The 23,952-nt window shown below is 35.7% G+C and overlaps 1 protein-coding gene across 8 annotated transcripts in view; it reads right to left on the reverse strand.

The window, feature by feature from the left end:
- Nucleotides 1-23,952, reverse strand: part of LOC120539266 (neurexin-2-like) — a 2,018,463-nt gene that overhangs the window by 965,011 nt on the left and 1,029,500 nt on the right. For all 8 annotated transcript variants that reach the window (XM_039769182.1, XM_039769181.1, XM_039769180.1 and 5 more), the window contains one exon: nt 6,697-6,858. In XM_039769182.1, the coding sequence (XP_039625116.1) occupies nt 6,697-6,858 (162 nt within the window). The remainder of the gene's footprint in view (nt 1-6,696; nt 6,859-23,952) is intronic.

Genomic DNA, 23,952 nt, shown 5'->3' on the forward strand with positions numbered 1-23,952 from the left:
AGAAGACCAACTAAGTTAGGGCCTGAAACCCCAACCAATTTCACTCCAACCAGTTGCTTAATTAGGTGCTGAGTCTCATTGTTAATTAAGCCCGTTCTTTAAGTTTATGGCTTGTTGCTGCTTTCATGGTGCAGTAGCATACATTTCTGAAATCGTTGCTTTTCTCTTTTCCAAGAGCAGTGTTAAAATCTTTTGGGGACCTGACCAGCTCAGCATTCCTGAGACCATCACCTTTCTTTATTTTCAGATATTATACAATCAACACAGTTTGCTGGTCATGTTTTGGTTAATGTTGTATCTCATTATCTGCGGTGGGTTGGCACCCTGCCCAGGATTGTTTCCTGCCTTGTGCCCTGTGTTGGCTGGGTTTGGCTCCAGCAGACCCCCGTGACCCTGTGTTCGGATTCAGCGGGTTAGAAAATGGTTGGTTGGTTTGTTGGTTGGTTGTATCTCATTATTGTTTGGCTGCTAATTAAGGAAAAAAGAAACAATCAATGGGTCTGAGTCTTCAAGAGCAAGTCAAATAAAATTAATTCAAAAGAAGTTAATTAGCAGCAAAAACAGGACACTAATTAATAAAAGGGTTAGAATAAAAACCTGCAACCTCTGGGACCTTCCAGGACTGGAGTTGGGGACTCTTGATATATACCAATTTTTATTTTTAAAGATAAGAGACCCTTCATTGTTGTTTAAAAATTAGGGCTTTTGACAAGTTATACAGGTTTTTGAAGTGTGGTATGCTATACCAACCAGAAAGCAAATGAGAGAAGTTATTGTACCTAGGCTTTATGAAGATCTTAAGCAAAGCTTCGCCACGTCTCTCTGGCCAGTGGAGAGAGTAGCCCTAACTTGCGACAGGTGAATATACAGGGCAGCAGATTCCTATATGACAACCACACATTAAAAACACATCTGTGGTGGATGTGTTGCAGACAAGCGTGCTGCATGCCACTCACACAGGAAGTACCCTTGCTGTCTATATACAGAGCTGCTGAGATGACTCACTGTTGTTCCAAGAACCTTTCTAGCATTTCCAATGTGCTGTTCCATTCATTCAATGCCGCTGTCAACAAGCATCAGCTCTATTTTAAAATTCTTCTTTTCAGTCTGAGTACTGTGAGGACACATTTTCCAGACTGATAAATGTGACTGCAACAACTGAACAAATGAAGATATGTGTAACTTGTAGAATTATCGAAAGACACAAGTCTTCCTGCTGCATCTTTAAGTTCAACTAATTCAACATTATTTTAAATGTCCAATAGGGGAATACATTTGGTTAACAGATTAGGTGAAGGGTGACATACTGTAACACACAAATAGGTTACTGAATAACATTTATTATTTAAGAAGTAATGTTTAATTATGGGGAGACATCGTGGTGCTGCTGCCTCGCAGTTAGGAGACCTGGTTTCGCTTCCCAGGTCTTCCCTGCGTGGATGTCTGCATGGGTTTGCTCCGGTTTCCTCCCACAATCCAAAGACATGCAGGTTAGGTGGATTGGCGATCCTAAATTGTCCCTAGTGTGTGCTTGGTGTGTGCGTGTGCCCTGTGGTGCGCTGGCGCCATGCCCAGGGTTTGTTTCCTGCCTTGCGCCCTGTGTTGCCTGGGTTTGGCTCCCTCCAGCAGACCCCCGTGACCCTGTAGTTAGGATATAGCGGGTTGGATAATGGATGGATGTTTAACTATTTCATAATAATATTATACGCAAGTGCTAATTTCATTATGGGTTCTGAACAATAATGATTATGCATGATGCAGTGTACAGCAGAGCTGATTGTGAGCTGCTTGTTGATTTGTTTTTGTTGGTTTTTTTCTCATCATGTTTTCAATGGTCTCTAGGAGAGACATAGTGGTTAATGAACAGGATTGTTAAACACGTCCTTTCAAACTCACTCTCTGGCACTGATAAACTGTGTTATCCACTTAATTTTCTAATCCTCCAGTTGCAGAAAATCAAATGTCTACAGAACTGCAACAGTAGATTTCCCTAAAAGTGCATTGTATACTTAAATGTTAAAAATTGAGTCTGATACACTTAAGAAAAACTTTAAGTACAGGTTATTGGCAGTAATGTTAAAAAATTAAAAGAAGCCACCATTTGCTCTTGAATTCTCAGTTCAGTTTCCTGGCTGTGTCAAGTTAAAGTGCTCATCCCATACATATGGAGAGTTTTTGGGACTCTGGTTGCACCCACAATCCAAAGACATGCAGTTAGGTTGATTTGCCAGAGTTACTCGGCCATGTGTCAGCTAATCTAGTTGGGTAACCTGAGATGAACTGGTATGTAATTAGGGATTAGTTCTACTGATTTGTGATCCTGTCCTGTCGAAACTGTATTTAGCAAAATAATGAATGGATACTTATGATACTAAAATGGATTTTTTTTAATTTTCATTTCTTTGTGAGACATCTTAATAATAGTTTGCGTAACTTCTTTGGTGATTGAGTTCCCTCCTTTGGTTGATCGAAGAACATATTTGGTATTTCGTTTTTTGCTCTATTTGTCTAAACAAACGCTACTTTTAAGGACAAACTCTTTGGTTAATAGAGAATATCTCTTGTCAAGCGGACCTGGACTAACAATGTATTATTATTAGTTAAAAAAGCTACTTGTCTTAACTTTAAAAAAAAATCTTCACCTATAGGTACAGTATAAAACGTCCACACAAGAAGGAGGCACATAGAGTAACTATAAATCCAATGATGCATTGGTGGATATTATAAAGTGAAAGTCAGAGAAAAACATAATTTAATTAAACTTCTTTTACTTTCCCTGTCTCTAAAATGTCTGGGCAGCTTTTGTTTAAATTAAAACCTACAATCAGCTGCATCCTCGAACTAACCATAATAATATAAAATAGACACTAAAGTGCCAATATTCTGGGTAACTGTAAAACATTTAACTGTTGTACTCCAAATTCTTATTTCTGTTAAAATTAAATATTTTTTTAACACAGTTTTACATATTTAAAATATGGAGTACCTTGCAATTACAAGAACTTGGAGTATGAGAAATGTGCAATATAAATAAAATGCATTTTTATTATTATTATTATTTAAGAAAATTAAAGGACTGATGAATGCAATGTTGCCAACATGGAATAAGCTTTGAGCAAGTGACAGATGCTGTTTATGAAAATGTATTTATTAGTACTGTTGTTATTATCATTTATTAAATATAAAGAAGCAAAAAATGGAAAGGATTGATGAATGGATTGTACTGTAGTTGGCAATAAATGAGTAAACACATGTTGTCCATAATCATTTCTGAAATAGGAACTGGCCTTGAGTAAATGCAGGGACAAAAATAAACTGAATGTAGAAAACTTGTGGAGGATGTACACAATTTGTTCATTCTTGTCACATTATGGATGCAGGACTGGGAAACCCGTGGGGAAGGAGCCAGCAATTCCAGGTATCTCTAAGGTTAATTTTACTTCTTCTCAGGGATTGACCAAAAATTGTTTAATGAAAGACCCACCAGTTAAGGGCAGAGAGTTTGTGCTGTGGCCGGCTGAACATTTCTCAGTGGTCACAACATGTTTGATCTCATTTTTCAACTTTTATCCTAATTTAGGAGCACTGTAGTTAAAAGTGAACATAATTATTTTTATTAATTATTGCAGGTACATTTGGGGAGCAGTTAGTATTCGATTAGGCACTTTTCTGCAGATCTTGTTCACCCTACCATTGTAGTGTAAAGAGCTTCTAATGAATTCTTTGCTTGTTTTGATATCAACTTTCTTGTTGCTATTATGCCCCCACTTGTACTGCAAGTTCTTCAGGCCTAAGCATACAAAGTGATGTGGCTTACTGAGAAAAAAAAAGATGTTAGGGAAACTTCATGTTTTTATGTCAACAGCTGCTGCCAGCTGCAAACTGCTGGCTAGAGACATTTACGCTGCTGACCCCAACATTTATCACAGCCCCAAGGTTAAGTGTCAGCTCACCTTTGCTATGCTCCCATACTTTAAGACCCCCAAGAAGCACACAGAGCAGACATCACCAATGTATTACTTCAAGCCAGTGTATCCTTCACAATCTCCAACATGTTGGATGTGATATCGAGACCTCGCCAATCTCAGCATCTTCCGGCAGCAGCAACTAAACTTTTTATTTACGGAACTGTTAGTACAAAAGGTCACAAAATTCTAGGTAATGACTAGCGAGAAAAATATTTTGCATGTTACCAATTTTCTTTGTTTACTGCATTTTATAGGTTATTTCATAGTTATTCTGATATGAAAAGTATATATTATCAGAAAAAATGTTTTGTTATGAAGAATTCTATGGAGAAAAGTGTATCTTGAGCAATCTCTAGCAAAAGATTACAGTTTCTGGTGATTTCGGTTCCATGTATTAACATTGACACCTGACTTCTGCGCCATTTTCTAGCAATGTTACACACATGCCAACCCCCAAAAGTTGACGATTTAGTGTAATTTACAAAATGGTGCAAATAATGATGTCACCAACAAAACAGTAAAAAAAAAAAAATTGAAAACAAAACACTATCTTTACAATCAGGTTTCATGGAGGCAAGAGCATCCCATCACAATAGAGAAAAAAAAAGTGTTTGAGGAAGTTTCAAAACGTAAAACCAGCACTGGTGAAAAAGTCAGAATGACATGGGCAGTAGACCCTGCGGCCAGCAATTTAATATTTGTATGGAAGAATAGAGGAACAGTAGGCGCAACCATGTTGAGATTCAGAAGACTGGCAAAAGGTCCTTCTAATGGGCAAAAAGCACATGGCCACTAAAAAGAATGAATGGATTTTGTTTCCCTTTTAATGTATTTTACAGATGAGTCTCGCTGATAACTTGTACATTTTGGGCTGCTTGCTTTTATTCCTGTTGTGGAGACACAGTGTAGATTATCTTCCATATTACTCATCAAGGAATGTAAAATTGTAGTGCTTCTAGTTGGTTTAATCAGGATTATCCAGTAAAGTGTCTTTTTGAATAAAAAGGGCATTCTGGTTAAACTGTAAATTAAAAAACAAGAAAAACAACACCTTTTTTTTTTCTTTCACTTCACTGAAAATGATTCAAAACAAATAGTAAAAACTAGAAATCATGCAGGACTAAATTGCATAGTCTCTAACCTTTTTTTTTTAACAATGTTTTGCATTTTGTTGTTCATTATAGAGATCACTTAGCTTACCGCCCACCCACCAGTATACACGATTACCTTATCTGTGGCATATTTGTCTAAGCCATAAGCAGGATGCACTCAGTTTTGACATCCCTTTATTAACTGGATGCATGAAATTCTTGCCGGCAGCGATGAGAGGTGTAGGATTTAGATTTGGATGTGACTGCTCCAGCACTGCTGATTACATTTATGAAATGAGAAAAGAGTCCATCCAGCACTTATTAGGAGGGCTTTCAGAAGCACTGGGGATGTCATTAGCCACCAGCCGCATGCTAACTTATAGGCAGAGAACTGTGCTAAATAACACATCGATAATCTGTTTAGGTTTATTTAAACATAAGCTTTCTAACCCTGTCAGTTTAATCAACCTGGAACAGTTGCCTTAGTAAGGGGGCTTTAAAAATAAAAAAAGTGTCATTTTGTTCTATTTAACCATTAGCAACACAACAGGTTTATTTAGCTTTCCTAATAAGACATACTGATGACTATTGTAGGTACCCTGAACAGTACAAAAGAGATTTTAAAAATGCTAGAAACAACACTGTATTATAGGGATTATTTTATAATATGCTACATTCTGCAGTCCCTTACATACCACAAATGATTAAAGACACTCCTGGTTAAAATAATGCCATAAAGTCATTAGCCCTAGAAGATTGTATGGGATGGCTTGAGTGTAGCCACAGTTCTGCACTAGAAAAGAACTAGGAAGTAAATTTTTAAACAAAAAACAAAACAGTGAAGTGTGTGTGTGTGTGTGTGATTTTTTTGTTTTTCTTTCAAATAGCCATTCCAGCAGGCTCAGCTCCAAGGCGTCATTTAGCCAGGTGAAGCCCCAGGAAACATTAGGTTAAAGACCCCACCCATGTTATCAGCCATACCACTACTTGTTGGATTTTTGGGGTTTCAGCACACCACACCTCTTCTAATGCTTCAGAAACCCCCGTTGTGATTTTGGTCTAGAGCTGAGACTGAATTCCAGTAAAGCTTTACCCTAGAGGAACAGATCTTGCATTAGAGAAATATTATTTTTATTAGATGTTTTTGTCTTTATAGGTTTTATAGCAAGTTCAAAAGAAAAAGAATATTGAACTAAGAAGATATTAGGTAAATATCTTCTGCCAAGACTTGTTGAAATGACAACAGATTTTACAGTGGGGCCGTTTTTCCAGGAAAAGCACTTAGACTGAAACACAGATCTAGTTACCAAAGGGTTTCAGCTTTGTAATATGCTGTAGATTTTATGTGAGTACTGCCTGGCAACAAGAGATGCCATTTACTATAAAAGGATGTAGCTCATGTAAAAGTGCAATTTCAATAAGAATTGAAACACAGGGCTACAAGGTGTGAAACATAATTCACATTTGATTTTTCCTTCACCATTTAAAAAAAAAAATACAAAATCCTATACTCAGTTCCTCCCATTGAGAACAAGTCATATCAAAATTAGAAAAAAAACAAAAACTTTTACATGTGTTTTCACAAAATTGATCTATTCTAAGAAAATATAAATACACGCAGGTAAGCTGCTCCTTACATTTTTGAGGCAGCCCATGAAGTTGTTGCTCACTGGTGACCCAGGAAGATCAGCTGTATTGGGACTTCCCCCAATGTAGAAAAAGTCATCAGAGCCCAACATGGTGTAGTCTTCTTGGGTGTAGCCAGTAGTAGTCAGGATCCCATCAACGGATATTGTCACCTGAGACAGAGACCCGAGGAAGAGACAGAAAGAGAGAGCCCGAGAGAAAGAGAAAGGAAAATACTGGATTAGATGACAGCTATGGCGATATCATCATCCTACACAACACTGGCAGCTTACTTTTGTCTTTTTTTTTGTTTTAAGCTTCTGAATTCAGGCAAAGTATTACTTCTGAGTGTAGTTTCTGGGTTCCACCACCAAATCAGCTTTTCTAGAAATTCTGTAGCTGTTTAGAAATAAGAAACATATCCACTTCTGAGTGCCTAGAGAAGCCTAATTTATTTTGTCACTTGATCTTTCAGGATTATATTTGTTTGTCATTTTCATCAATTAGCCCTGTATTCAACTGATTTAACTAAAGAATCCACCAGGTCTTCAAAATAAACATTTTCCTAAATGTTCATTTCAAAAAGTTCCTGACTGTACTGTAGGTAATGTTGTAGCGGCTTCATTTTCATATCTTGTTTCTTACACTTGGCAATTCGATGAAATTAAATTCTTCCCACGTAATTCTTTTCTACCCGTTTTTAGCGTATCTCTGTCTATTTGCACTTTTAATCTACAAAGAAATTTTAAGTTACTGGTGTGTTGTTCAGGAGGGAAAAATAACTCCAGCCAAAGTGTAGCCCCAAAAATACTGAGTCTGCCTAGAGACACCGCATTTTAAATTAAGAGCATTTAAGAGTATCAGGGAGTAAGTTAAATAGGACCATGTTCAGAGAATCCAATGGGACTACAGCACGGAGACCAGGTGGTAAAGCTTCAATGCTGACCAGGAACTCGATGAAGAAGCACTTTAGAAGTACCTCCTGGTGAGAAATGGTTTCATTGTTTAAGCCCAGGAGGACAGCAGCTTTGTTTTCTGGTGCATTCTTTCACTTACTCTGTCATCTCTTTGTTTTACAGATTTGTTGTAGCTGCTAGGGTGCAACAGGTGACAATATTGTCTTTAAAGTATACTATTACTATAGCTGAGGGAAACACAGGTTGTAAACATCTGAATAGCTGAGAGGAAGAGTGATATCTCTTTTTAATTCTTTTATGTCCATTTATGTTGAAAGAAAGACGCAAGATTAAAATGCCATCATTCTGAGTAATAAATATATGAGCAATTTCCAGCATATTAAGAGTTTACTGTTTTGAGATGATTGGTTTAGAAATGTTGGGGGCTTTAAAGAGATGCTGATATTTTAATTAAATGTGACAAATCATGCAAGCTTTTGTAATAACTGAGTTCATAGCTAGAGGGGCTAAAGTACCTCAACATCTTCATAATAGTTATATTATCCACCTACTGACTCCATGAAATAAAACAAATAGCACTCAGTTTGTTTAAAAATTGATATTATAAAAAATGTTTTAGTTTGAGGCTATGAGGAAACCCCAGAATCTTCCCAGAGAGGTGGTGGCACCCTTTAACTGCACTGTGAAGCAATGCCCTGATTTCAGCATTATGGCTTCACTTTATTTGAAAAGCTATAAACTTTGATTTGTTAGCCGTACTTCCCAAAATTCGGGCAATCCATTTTTATGTCTGCTACAATACGGGGTCGATTCTTTTGGCCTGCAGAGATAGCGGGGGAAAGGGAGAGCCGCGTGATTGTGTTTTTGTGTTTCAGTGTATGTGTGCGCATTTGTTCATGTGTGGGCTTGTAGAAGTATGCTGACAGCTGAAATTTCATCTGGAGTTCCTGCCCCACCCACCTTACCTTTTATATGTTCTTACCAGCTTTATTACCAACCTCCAGCAAGCCACTTCACAGAATTCAAGGCCCTTCTTTCCTCAAGGGGATGTATGAAAGAAAGCATGTAAAATGTTACTCAGACATCATAAATGTCGCAGCCCAACAATAGCAGTCTTGTTTCTTTCTGAAGCTGTAGAGTAAGTATTAACATGTCAGGGGACACAATTAAAAAAAAAAAAGTTCAGTCTATTTTCAGTGAGTGCATTGTAACAACTTAAGCATTTTATTGCAGCTTCAACAGATTTACAAAGAGCGATGCCTTTGCAGAACAGAATGTACTAGTGAACAAAATTATTAAGCTTTGTTTTAGGCAGTCAGCACAACATCTGATAAGGAATCCTCTTCTGTTGCACCTGCAAAGATAAAAGTGGAGTTCATGCAATGTGGCTTACCGCTGACAATGGCAACAGCATGCAAAAATGGCAAAGACACTCACTAGAATTTTAAGATACTTGTCTGCCTGTAATAAAACAACCGGATGTAAATTTGAGATTTAATTACTTGAGTTTGTTTTAGGGATAAAGCAATAAAAAAATGAAATATTATTTCATATCAGACTGATTAAAATTGGACTGTGGGATTATTGGTCGGTAAGCATGAATACAAAGTATGATAAGCTGTGATAAACTTTAAATTTTGTACAGAAGCCTAAAAAAGCTTTATAAGAATTATCTATTGCTCATATTAAGTATATTTTTATTATTTACAGTAAAACTATATTGCTGACAACTGCTGCTAGTTAGCATGCCTTTTTCTAAAAAGACTGAGGGTGTGTAAGCGTAGAGTATATAGATCTGTTCAGAAAAAATTTATTTGTAGAAACCAAGCAAAAATCATTAATTGAAAAAAGTCTGTGACGTCCAGTTGCTATTATTACTGCTATAAGGGTGTCTCAAAATGATTCCACAATATGTTTATAAAAATGAAAAGAGAACAAAATACTGTACATACATACAGTACAACATAGTCCCCTAGTAACACATAATGGTCACACATGCCATTTTGCAGGAATCATGTTATACAGCAAATTTCTTTATTAGTTCTCTAAACTGCTACAAACTATTGTTATTATGAGAATGACAAATATGCCTTTTTAATTCTAGCCAGGTAAATGTACTAAAAATGTTTGAAAGGGACTCCAACAATCTCAGTGCTAGTGTGCTTCCTTCATTGGGTGGCTTTAATACATTTACCCTAAATGTGTTCATATTCAAATAAGATATAAAACTTGGTCTTGAGGAGGAGATGTAATATACTGTCTGTACATATTCAAGATGAATTACTTACAGTAGATTACTGTATTACCATTTATACACCATGTGAGGGAATAATGTAGAGGTAACAATAGGTAAGTATTTTGTTTTACAGTGCACATTGAAATACAGTATATAAGCATTTGTTTGAAAATATCATAAAGAAAGCTACTGAAATGATTAAACAAATGTGCTAGAAGGAAGGCTGATATAATACACAAAATGTACTAAAATGATGGACTAAGAGATCAGCAGATGTCCTGTAAATGACAAGACTGGACAGTTGTTACATACACAGAAATTTCAAGGGTGGTGGCTCAACCCAAAGGATATGAGAAGAACAACATTATAATAAAACATTTATTTTATATAAATCATTTGGGTTTAGACCAACGAACCAATCAGAGTAAATGTATGCTTCAATTGCCACTGTCATGTAAATTCAGTTGCTTATAAAATAAACCTATACATTTAATATTTTGATCATTTTGTAACAGACTGCTGTGAAGGATGCTCCCTGTTCAGTTTTTACTAAAGAGTAAATGATGCAAAGAACAAGCTTTTCTCCTACCTGATTATTGATTTAAAAAGGTTTTATCAGACTTGTCTTAGTAGATTTATTTATTTATATTAAGAGCAAGTTCTTAATTTACTTTCCTAAATGTACAAAATTTGGAAGATTCTGAAATGGACTTCTTCCAGAATTATACTAAAATGCACTGGGCTTAGTTGAATTTAGAAGTTATATTTTAAGGTCTGTCACACACATGTACACTGGAAGAAGTAAAGGGCTTAAGTGATTGTATTTCTATGCAGGGCCAGCGGGTGGCAAAATGTACTAATTCTATCTCTGTTCCCACTTCCCCAGACCCTCTGTAGAAGGACCAGCATGACATAACTTCTGGTTCCGGCTCTAAAAGCACACCCCTTCCTGTCAACCCTCTATTAAAGCCTATCTGTTCTCAATGTATAAGTCAATTCTGATTGGATGCAGTCCTCAGAGACTACTCATTATTTTATTTATAGCACAATATATGCGGTTGCTACCCCAAACCTTTTTATGCCTCTTGTCCCTCTTTTGCAGGTCACGATTTGTATCAACAATTTACTCAAAATTGTCACTGATTTCTCATTCTTATAACAACTTTGATATTTAAAAAAGAAATACCATCAACAGAGGCAATTCATTTAATTTTTGTTGATTTTTTTCCCAACAAGTTTCTAATTTATCTCACTTAAGGATGCCAGTAGAACATGCCAGTAGACAATATGAGTGAATTAACGAGGCTCACACAATTCATACAGTATAACCACTGAGGAAATATAATTGAATTTAATTTACTTAAAATTCATCAGCATCAAAAACCATAATCATGAATTTACTCTAGAATAAAATCAAAACCTTTTGTTTTAGTCCACATAGAATACAAGAAGAACACATGCATGCAAAATAAAAAACATTCTTTGTTTCAAGAGCTCCCTACACACAAAAATGACTGCCAGAGAAAGACCCATATCCAAAAAACAAATGTCTGTAATCATACCTTCCTCTCAAAAAACATTGTAGAAAGGGAAATAAACTCTCTATGACTCCGCTCAGGGAATTGGCCTCCACTCTAATGGTTCAATATATAGTATTAACTGCTTTGCCATGGCAATGTCTGTGCCCAGTTATTTATAATGTCATCATCAATATGAAAGTCAGCTAAGAGGACATGTGTTTTTAAGAGATAAAAAGCTACTAATTATCATCTTCAATGATGCAAACATTTAGAGATTTTTATCTCCTATTATACAATATGTGCAACAGAGATTTCAAATTCTTGTTGATCTGTATCCAGAGATACAATGTATCATACTTGGCTCTAAAAAGCAAAAGGCCATTTGAGACCAGTAAAGACATTCAATAGATAGACTTGACAATGGTTTCCTTATAGCCAAATAAATTACACCTACGCACCAAGGGCCCAGTGCAGTAATGGAAACATGAGAGGAAACAAATGAAGGCTGTCTCCCTAATTTCCTTTTCTAGCTCACATTTTCAAGTGTCTCCTTCCTTTTTCATTTTTTAGCCCACTTTTTCCTATTGTAGTTTTGTAAAAATGCTAAGACTTTACAAACAAATACACAATGAACCAAATAAAAGTTTACATAATGTTATTAGTAAAGTTAGAAAAAAATATGCATATATTTGGAAATTTCCCTGACCTCAATAGGCACAATAAAGACATCTACTCTGAATGGGATATCATTCTATCACATGGCCCATTTCATCACAGTTTTAGGGTAGGTGCATAATGGGCAAATGACTGCTAGAAACAAGAGTGCCACCAGGTTGGCACAAGGAGATTCTGAACAGGACAAACCTGACAGAGCTGGGAAGATTGGATACACCCATTTGGGCAAATACGCTATCTATGTCACACGTGTACCCTAAAAGAAAATTTTCCAAGGATAATATACAGTAAAAAAAAAAAAAGAAAACAAACAGTTACAAACAGACAAGTACATATTTTATGCATTGATAAGGAGAGAGGACATCCTTTAAAGCGCCAATTGAGCATCAGGCTCAAGACAGGGACCCTTGGGCAACACTCAAGTCCATTACAGGACACACTTATGTACAAATTTTCAGTCAATTAAACATGGATAATATGTAGTCTCTATTTTAACACATGTATCTTGAGTTAAAAAAATAAATAACAGAGCCACAGACATAGTTTTCAATCTCCATACACAGACTGACTACCAGATTTACCAATAGCAGTGTTTCTTAAACATTGGGTCATACCCAGATTGAGTCATGGACATATTGGGATGGATCACCACATAATTGTGTAGTAAAATTAGCCAAGTAAGTCCAAACATGTATTCTGTGACAGGTGATATACTCTGCTGTACTTAGTATTGCAGTAGTATGCAATTTTAGACATAGCCTATAAATAATGTCATTAATGCCTCGCAGAGAGCTTTCATTTCTATCGTTCAAAAATATAATTAATATGTCCCATGACACCAACCTGTGATTGATGATTGACATGTAAAGATACACCTAAGAAATGGGGAGAGAGGTAGGAAAGACAAGACAAGCAACACCAGTTTGTCAAAAAGAAAAGAACTGTTGAGGCACAAAGATTTGACGATTTCTGTGGTGTTGTGAGGGCTTAGACTTTATGGTGGGAGTGTATTTAGTACCGTGGCAGTGTTTAATGCTAAATGCAGTTACAGTGGTCATGCACAACTGTTTGGTGCCTTATTGCATGTTTGCCATTACTGCATACAATGCATGTACAGTAATTCTGTAACAGTTTAATGTGCATTGTCGAAGACAACTTTCTTCTCTTAACAATACTTGTATTTAAACTGCTTTCACAGATTTCAGTCTACTGGCAGTGTTAATGACAGAAATAGTTAAGAGGAAGCTTGAGCATGTCAATCTGCAGGATTCACAACTCACTTCGAGAGCAGTAAAGTAAGCAAACTAAGCAGTAAGGGAATATTCCTCTTGTGTGGAAAGAATTATTGAGAAAGAAAATGAGTTCAAAGAGTGGCAATATTGAAATAGAATAAAAACTTACACCTAGATGGGCAATAGTGTACAACACACTGAATACCCCTTTAGCTGCACTTCAGCAACGTGTAATAAGCCCTTTAAAAGTCCACAATAAATAAAAAATAAACAGCCAAGTCTTGCTATTGTCAGGATTTCAAGAAATTCTGTAACATTTTGTTTTATTTATAACTTTATTTTTTGTGGTACTCATTGACAACATTATCAATTGCACCATTCTGAGTGTTGTTGTTAGGTCTCAAAGTATATATCTAGGATTTTACTGCTTTTATCCAGTAATCCTTTGAACTTTGTTGATAATAAAAAGGAAAAACTCTAGCAAGAGAAAACGGGTTCTTTCAAGCAGTGTAATTTTTAGTATGCTCTATGTTATTGATCCTTACTTATTTAATAATTAATAGCAGCTTTTTTCCTTCTGTTTGGTTGGGAACTGACTTTTACTGTACCAAACTTTGCTATATTTGAGCTTTTGACTTCTTTCACCAACAAGATTACAAGTTTCCACCGACTTCTTTTTTGTTCTGATCATCTGTCTTTTATAGGAAGATTGAAACAGACATGGCAAGCAATTCATGTTTAAAGCACTGTCTTGCCTTAAAAACTACAAAAAGTAACATTCTGTAAAGATATATAGCTGAAATAATATCAAATGTATTAAATTATTTAAGAATTTACCCTATGCTTTCCAAGCACGTTCTTCACTACTGAGTAGCACATACAGCCAGGAAAATGGAGCACAGCTGCTTCAGTATGTGTTTGAACTTGCAATATCCTTGTGGTAGTGAAAATTTCTTCCACTTAGTAACATGAATGAAAGGTGAAATCAATACAGTAACAATGTCTATGTGAAGAGCATCTCATTGAGAAACAGCAATAATTATTACTGATTATTATACAATAGGCACATTTTTTAGACACCAAAAAAATCCAATTATAATTATAGTTGATTTTGATTGGTGGTTTGGTTTACACAAAATTGGCATGATTTCAGTGATACTCTGCCACCAGTAAGTATCAGACAAACAACTCAAATAAATAAGTAGTTTAAGCAATCATTAAAACAAATTTAACAGCACTTTTTTATTAAAATGTACAGTAACTCTAACTCACTGATAATCAGGTTTCTATTTGCTATAGCTCCTTGATGTTCATCATCTAGTTGTGTGCATCTTCACCTCCATTTTACAAATCTTCCTAACATCGGTACATATTTGTGGCGAACAATCCTGAATTCCTTGGAACCCATAGTATATCACCTCCCTCTTATAAACTACACTTGTATTTTATACAAACATGCAGCTGTCTATAAATATCTAATGGCACATGTCATTAACTGATGACCACTTACTGAATACACTAGCAAGTAAAAAAAACTGACCATAGAATACTTGCATGAATCCAATCCAAATCCAAATGCAGTCTTCCTCTTTCCATTTTCTTTATTTTTTCAATAGTTTTAGAAAATGAGAACTGTGCTACGAACTTTCCAAAATGTCTACTTCACTTACTTTCCCATGTTTGTCAATGCAGGGCAGTAATTTGGTAATTGCAGCAAACCCTCGCATACTTTATACCAGGGGTGCCCAATGCGTCGATCGCAAAGGTAGTGCAGGTAGATCATGTTACATTCCAAAAAATGTTTTTTTAAACATTAGTCTATCATATATCCTCCCTATGGCACATACAGGGTGGCCAGTCTGAGATCTCTTCTCTTCTAACACACTGGTCATCCCGCACACACGATCAAAAGCGCGAGCTACTGAAAAACTACGACTATCTAAGTGATCTAGTTAGCCTTCCAATTTATATCGACTAAAGAAGGGATTTAAAAAAAAATTTGTTGGGGGTCTGGATGTGGAATTGGAAGAGGATTATTTTCTCTCACAATGTCACAATCGAAGTGTGGTTTGTCTGATCTGTCAGTCTATCATTGCTATTCCAAAGAAGGAAAATGTAGAAAGGTACTTTTGAACTGTTCATAAAAACTACGAAACTGACTTCCTTCCGAAAAGCGATCTGAGAAAGAAAAGGAGAGAGAACTAAAATCGCAGTTAATCGGACAGCCGTTATTTTTCATTCCGCTGGATTCAAAAGCTCCTTGACTGCATTATTTGGCTCTACTTATTTATGTGAGTCACCCTTTGCCCACATGATGATTATTAAATCCAAATACTGTAGTGACCATAAATGTATTGAATTGTTATTGTGTCATAAAGGTTATACAGTTATGCAAGTTACATACAACAACATATATATATATATAATTTTTAATGTAGGTAGATCATTTTGACCTGGTCATTTTAAAAGTAGCTCGCAAGCCGAAAAAGTGTGGGCACCCCTGCTTTATACCAAGGATCCTCAATCACGTCGTGGAGGGCCGCAGTGGCTACAGATTTTTGCTCCAACAAAATTGTTTAATAAGAAGCACATATTGCTCAAGTAACACTTCTGCTTCACTTTAGTTGTCTCGCTCGTTAAGATTTTGAACCCTTATTTCTTATTTTAGTCTTAAACAGCTGTTTTCTTGTTTTTAATTGCTCCTGATTATCAATAACATGCAAATGACAAAAGAGACCAGCATTTCTCCATTTAGTGGGTTACCATTTACACCTGTGTGTATTTATCATGCACTATTGGGTTTAATTAAATACTTGGAAGGAAAGTGAAGAGAAAAAAGTGAAGGACTGAGAAATACTCATCCATTTTAGCCTTCAAATCATTTGGATGATATCCTTAGAAAGGGGAAGAAAATCTAGGATATGAGAACTACCTGACATAGCAGAGTTAAAGCACTAACAAGGAATGAAATTAAATTATTGGCAAGAATTGCTTTCTGATTAAGCAACCGTTTTAAAACAAAAACCTGCAGCCACTGCGGTCCTCCAGGACTGTGATTGAGGACCCTTGCTTTATACAGTAAGTGAAAACATGAGAAGAGGTCAACAATTGCAGTATGTTGCCAAATTAGTTAATTCTTGACGTACTTGCTGTCCACAGAGCAACTTCAATTACAACCCAAAATTACATGCATTGAATTGATTCCATGCATATTTAAAGGAAATTAAACAAAGGCTGCTTGTATTTTTTAACAAAGGATAAATAGCAGTAATTGGACTTTACTTCTTAATAAACTTTAAGAGCTATTCAGATGATCTAAAAAAATTCAACTGAAATGAGTCCTACTAAAAATAACATTCCAACTTATTAAACAAAAGATAGTGATCCCTGAAAATAATTCTGCCTCACATTCATTGTATAATATTTGAATACATAATAGGAGGTCTGAAACTCAAGAGTACAGCCTATGACGAGGATTAAGGAGTCGTAGTAGACTCTAACCTATCAACTTCCTGAAAGTGTTCAGAAGCCGTTAGGAAGGAAAACAGAATGTTAGATTATATAGCATGATGTGTGGAATACAAGTCCAAGGAGGTTATGCTCAAACTTTATAATGCACTGGTGAGGCCTCATCTGGAGTAGGCTACAGTGTACAGTTTTGGTCTCCAGGCTACAAAAAGGACATAGCAGTGCTAGAGAAGGTCCAGAGAAGAGCAACTAGGCTGATTCCAGTGCTACAGGGGATGAATTATGAAGAAAGATTAAAAGAGCTGAACCTTTTCAGTTTAAGCAAAAGAAGTTTAAGAGGTGACATGATTGAAAATAATGAAGTATATTAGTACAATTGATTGAGACTGTTATTTTAAAATGAGCTCATCAAGAACACGGGAACACAGCTGGAAACTTGTTAAGAGTAAATTTTGCATAAACATTAGGAAGTTTTTCTTTACGCAGAGAACCATAGACACTTGGAATAAACTACCAAGTAGCATCGTGGACAGTAAGACTTTAGGAACTTTCAAAACTAGACTTGATGGTATTTAAGAAGAATTAAGTGGATAGGACTGGCGAGCTTTGTTGGGCTGAATGGCCTGTACTTGTATAGATTGTTCTAATGTTCTAATTAAGGAAAATGACCTCATCTTAATCACTGATTGATTGAATTGCTGAATGTAAAGAAATATTATAATTATAACAAGTCTTACAATACAAAAATATATTAAAAATCAGGAGGATTACTCATAACCTAAAAAATCCATGCATGTTGTATGAAGTATGCCCATAACAGTAGGATTCAAGCAGAAAATACCCTTTAAATTAAGAAATTAAGAAAATTAAGAAGTTTTGCAGTTTGTTAGTAGTGGTCTTCAAAGTGAATTTCACCCTATACATTCTAAAAAGTGCTGCCATTTGTAAAGGGGACTAGGTATACTGCTTCTGATTATACTGATTTGTGCATGTGGGAGTCAATAGTGCATAATATCTAAGCAGCTGCTGTACATTTTTTACACATACTGAATATACATACTGTCACTGTAGGCTCAACCTCTTCAAAGCAGATTCTCCAGGGCCAAAGGGCCTGGTGTTAAAGAGCTTTAATTTTTCTAAATGCCTGCTTTCTTCTCTTCTCAGAAAGTAAAACCCTGAAAGGTCACTAGAAAATGTCACAGGATAACCCTACATAACAAAGGACCAAAAGTATGACTTTTAACTATTCTTTTTAACATGTTATTTAATCACAAGCTAAATCTACATAGGTATACATAAAAGGTGGTAGGTAGTCTGACACTTTACTCAGACAATGGAGGAGCTCTATACAGCAGGGCACTCTGGGTAATCAGTAGAAAGGACCAGGACTGCATAAAAAGGCTAGTCTTAAGACGAAATTTCTAAAAAAAAAACCAGATAAAACACATTTAAATTCAGCCAAAGGGGCCTTGTACTTTGTAACAGTTCACCAATATACATACAATTTGACTATTTCATATAGTCAACGTATTGAAAAAAAAGATTTCTACCACAGACTTTTGAACAGAAAAAAAATTAAGCACAACATTCATCTGTCATTAGAGTTACCATGTAATTATCTACTGGTTCAAAATGCAAAATGGCATTAAGATAAAGAAATCATGTTACAATATCCTTGATTGACTATGTTGAATTTATCATGGATAATCCTTTTCCTAATCTTTATCTTGTAAGCATTAAGAAGATAAGGTACTAACATTAATAACAGATTTAGCATATCTCTAGCCTCAATCTTGATTATTCATCGATGCACCCACTTGTTTTTAACCATTTGTTCTACTTCAAAGTTGTTATATATCAGACCTAACCCTAACCCTTTGCAGGGTAAACCATGCCCAGATCCATGCACACTCTCACAGGGCCAATTTATAGATGCCAGTTGACCTAATAAGCATATTATGATCCTTACCAGAAAGCCATACTACTTGAAAATAACCCACACAGTGGGCAAACACATAGATTACACCAGGATTTAAACCCATGTCCCTTTGACTCAGGGCATCAGAGTTAATCGCTGTGGAACTGTGCTGGAAACAAAATAATCTAACATTTCTTCAGCATTTCAATTTACATTTTATGGTTTTAGGAATACTGCAACAGTAGGTACTCTATATGTCACAAAGTGAAAATTCACGTTCATTTTAAAAGAGAACACATTTTTTTAAACTTTCCCATTGGGTGGAGAAAGACAAAGGGATTCTGTGATATGGAGAGTCTAAAATATATATTTATATACTAATTTTAATCCAGTTATTTTTGAGCAATTGGATATAAACCAATTGACATGAAAAAAACAATTTTATCTGTATGCTAAAAATTTGCAGAAAACCTCCAAATACATTTCAATGTAAAATATGTCCTAGCATAACATTTGCATGCAAATGGATTTGGGAAATGTCATTTTATGTCAATGTGTTAATGTCTTAGTGTTCTAACCCTTTAAAAATATTGCTTGATTGGTGAGTCAATGCTGGTTCCAGAACATGCCAACTATGCTTTTGATGAAACAGATATAATAATGTATGTATGTTTGAACTCAACATTTTGAAACAATGCGAGAGGACAGCAAAATGCGATGTTTTGTCCTGTGTTTGTTTGCTTGGTGTGACTGACTGAGAAAGAAGCTGCAGTTTTATCAGTTCATCGGAGGTGAATATCTGCTATTGAATTAATTTGAGCAGCAGTGCAAATACATTAACAAAACTGTTTAAAGTTTTAATTATAACTTTATATAGATGTATCGGCCATACTTCCCACTTATACATCCAGATCAAGATATCTTTCTGTTGGCTGACAGAAGTGGAATCAATGTGGACTTCTGCTGTTGAGCATAGTGGTTTTCTGAATTACCATGGCCTTTCTGTCAGTTCAAACCAGCCTGGCCATTCTCCTCTGATCACTCTCATCAACAAGACATTTCTGTACACAGAACTGCCGCTCACTGAATGTCTTTTTTGTTTTTGCACCATTCTAAGTAAACTGTAGAGACTGTTGTGTGTGAAAATCCCAGGAGATAAGCAGTTACAGAATTACTCCAACTAGCCCGTCTGGCACCAACAACCATGAAATGGTCAAAATCACTGAAATCCCCGTTGTGATGACTGATGTTAACATTAACTAAAGCTGTCGACCAGTACAGTATACACATGCCTGTATGCATTGCGCTGCTGCCATTAAATAATGCTGTAATGGCATGAGTAAGCAAATGCACAGATGTTTTGAATAATTTTCTAAGTAAGCGTGTGTGGGATATATTTAGATTTTAGAATGAATCTGCACTTATAGTGTGCTTAGCTTACAGTTTACTATATTATGCAAATCTTAACTATTATTGAATAACACACTGATAGATTATTATATTATGTGTTGCTGTCTTTCATGCATTGTATGCTAATATACAAAATATGGATACCAACAGATTCCTTTATCTAGCCTTTTACTGAATTACTCATATCACATAAATGAAAACATAAAACTTGATGACATTCTCAAAATTGTTTACTCTAAGTCATATCTGCTTTAACTACATTAAGGATGACATTCAGGACTTCTTTTACAGTACTATCTTTGGCATTCTTAGCACTGACCTAACTCCACTTTGAGAAGGTGTTTACTAATAACTGAAAAGCCATGGTTCACTCCTAGTCAATAATACCAAATCACATTTCTATATGTAGTCATGTATGTTGCATATATTGAGAATGTGTTGTTGTGGAGGCATACATATGTATTAACAATTTTAATGAGGGAATATGTGAGTCGATGTCTCTAACTAGTGACATACTGCAAATACAGTAACTAAAGTAGGCTCAAAATATAATAAATCCCTGGACTTAGATAAGCAGGAGTATTTATGCACAATTGGATTAATTTAATAGCTCTGCCTGCTGAGGTAAAGATCATCATTAGCTTCAAACGTTGTATATTTATACATTTTCTTTATCTTTTCATTACATTGGTCAGAAATGTAAATGGTATAGTCTGACAGAGCTCATGAGGCACTGGTGTGAAAAATACAATTATATTAATGGTCACTTAATGACATGATTAAGAGCTTAATGTCATGTTAAAATGAAATTACTGAATAGGGATCATTTCCAGCAATGTGTTATATTTAATGTATTTAAACATACTTTACTAAAGTCATGCATACAATGAGATAACTTAGCTATTAGCTACCCAAAGAAGCTTGATGAGCTGAACAGTGCCATCTCATTGGAAAAATCTCTATGCTCTCACCCAGTGGCCATTTTATTAAGTACACCTACACTTTACAGATAATTGTCTGGTTAGTCAGTAAAAATATAATAGATAAAGAGACAAAGATAAACAAAAAAAAAAAAAACAGGTAGGCTTTCAATTACAATTCAGAAAAAAGCAATGGGAAATAATGGTTTAAATGGCATTAAATATGTCTTGATTGTGTGCACCAACTATGCTTTGCACAATTTATCTGACACAGGAGCTCTGAAAGGTGTTTTACTCTAAACATGTCAAGGGTGTAGCCATCAGCCAACATGCTTTCCACTGACAACCTGGGGTCTACAACAGACTGGCAATCAAAGGTACTGAACGAATCAATATAAGCAGACCGTGGAATATAGTATATGGCATTCAACCATCTCAGCATAAAAGTAATCATGTTGAGATTTTAATCATTTATTTTAGGCCTATTATCTTTTGCATCAAGCATTGTATGAGTGTCCCATATGTATCTGAAAAGCAGTATAAACAATGTACAAGGCTAAAGAATGTAATAAATAAATAAGACCTGAAATTAGAAGGTTAGTGTAAAGGTGAACAATATGCATTAAAATTTCTTATTGACGTTTCTTCTAGGGTCTTGTTACAACAGTACTTTTCCGGGAGTCAAAAATATCACCTCTGCTGCAAGAAAAATTTGATGATATGATTCTGAAAACATCTGCTAGTGGGCACTTATCTTCACAATATTACATGAATATACAGCTGAGGATTCTAAAGCACCATAATGCATTTTCAAGGGCACCCTTTCTGGCATTTCAAACTTGCAGTTTTGCAGAGATGATTAAAATTTATTCAAATGTGACTTCAACTGATTAAAATAGGAAGGGGGCAGAAAGTTAGAAAACGTGTTAAAAAAGGTAAAATTACAAAAAACAGCTTTTACCTACTATTAGCAAAGAAATGCAAAATTTTAGTTATCATGTCACAGACAGTACCTGTAAAAATATTTACTAAATAAAAAACATTTCAAACATATACTGTATGTTTTTCACCTAATATTATCCATCTATTCATTGATTATCAGACCAGCTTAATCCACATCAAGATGCTAGAATCTTACCCTGTCTTTGCAGTAGCACCAGACACACAGGATCAAATAAATCTAAGCATTAAATAAATCCTGTTCACTGGGCATCACCAACCAAAGCATTATGACAAATTTCAGTGCCACAAGCAGTTCAAGGATGGAACAGGCTGGTAGCAGATATGTAACCGTTTCAAGAAAGCTATCCCTTCTATTTTATTTTTTGCCACAGTGCCCACTAGATTTGTGAATTTAAAAGTTGCTCTTACTTTCTGATGCTGCTAATAGTGGAAGGTGGTACACACAGGCCATCTACAGGGCAGCAAAATGGTAAATGGGCTGTTGAATACTGGTATTCTGTACTTGCAGATAAAGCAGAGTCCTGTGGAGAACTACTATGAAAATGAAAGTTTTCATATGCCAGCTTTTAATATCAGAGTATTTTTCATGGCATGACCTTCTAGTAGAGTTATACATTTTATAGAACTACTTTTCTGGTAAGTTCATGTAAAATGCTATTTGATAAATCAATAGGCTATTTCTGTTACATGCATATGATTCACTTTTATGTGGTTTAGGTTATAATTAATGTGCATGATGCATAAGTATATTTATACATAACATACAGCCCTATTAATTAAAACATATAATGATGTCACTAATTCACTTTCTGTCATCAACAATTACTAATTAAAGTATCTTTCTGCTTCTGCGTCTAAAAAGGGTTTTATGAATGGTACAAATGTCTGAAACAGAGATATTCATTGTAAAGACTCCTTGGACTCAAGGTTAAAGCCCAAGGCTTAAGTGTTGTCTTTCAAATTGTTATCAAGTTAAAGTAGGACTATGGGGATATATGGCTCTGTAGGATGCCTTTAGATTTTCATTTTTCTTCTAGTCTGTAGACATTCTGTAACTTTCAAAATAAAGTCATCAAGCATTTATCCCTTGGTTTTACCTGCAACTCACAAAAAGATATAACATCTGAATGCCGAATTAGACAGACACAATATGACAATAAATGGCAGAAAAATGTGCACTGATAAAAATTATCATATGCTAAAAAAAAAGCATTTTACTTTTTTGCTAAAACTGAGTTCTCAAAAAAACAGAATTTCAGTTCACCATATACAAAAACAGGGGTGGCAGTAACCATTTCTCTTCAATAGGTAGAGAGCAAAAGAACTTCAAAAGAATGAGGACAAAGACTACATTACATTATGGGCTAAAGCTTCAATAGGTCATTTGAGCAGAAAAAAAGAACACAGCGATCATTTGGTGGAAGTATTACCCCAGTACGGCCAAGCTGCTCGCAAAAAAAACTAAATTATAAAAGTTTAACCTTACAAGTAACAATCCATAAACAAATAAACCCAAAAGGACCAGCAGTTTTATTCAACCCTCAAACCAGAAATATGACTAAAGTTAACCTTTATTTGTATGTCTGAACTTCTCCCTGTGTATTTTAAAATATCTGAAATCACTTCCAAGTATCTTAAAATTTCCATCCATCCATCCATTTTCTAACCCGCTGAATCCGAATACAGGGTCACAGGGGTCTGCCGGAGCCAATCCCAGCCAACACAGGAACCAATCCTGGGCAGGGTGCCAACCCACTGCAGGACACACACACACACCAAGGCCAATTTAGAATCGCCAATCCACCTAACCTGCATGTCTTTGGATTGTGGGAGGAAACAGGAGTGCCCGGAGGAAACCCACGCAGACACGGGGAGAACATGCAAACTCCACACAGGGAGTACCCAGGAAGCGAACCCGGGTCTTCTAACTGCGAGGCAGCAGCGCTACCACTGCGCCACCGTGCCGCCCATCTTAAAATTTTTGTTAGAAATTTAAAATATCTGCAAA

This window comes from Polypterus senegalus, chromosome 11 (assembly GCF_016835505.1).
Source record: "Polypterus senegalus isolate Bchr_013 chromosome 11, ASM1683550v1, whole genome shotgun sequence".
Lineage (NCBI taxonomy): Eukaryota > Metazoa > Chordata > Cladistia > Polypteriformes > Polypteridae > Polypterus > Polypterus senegalus.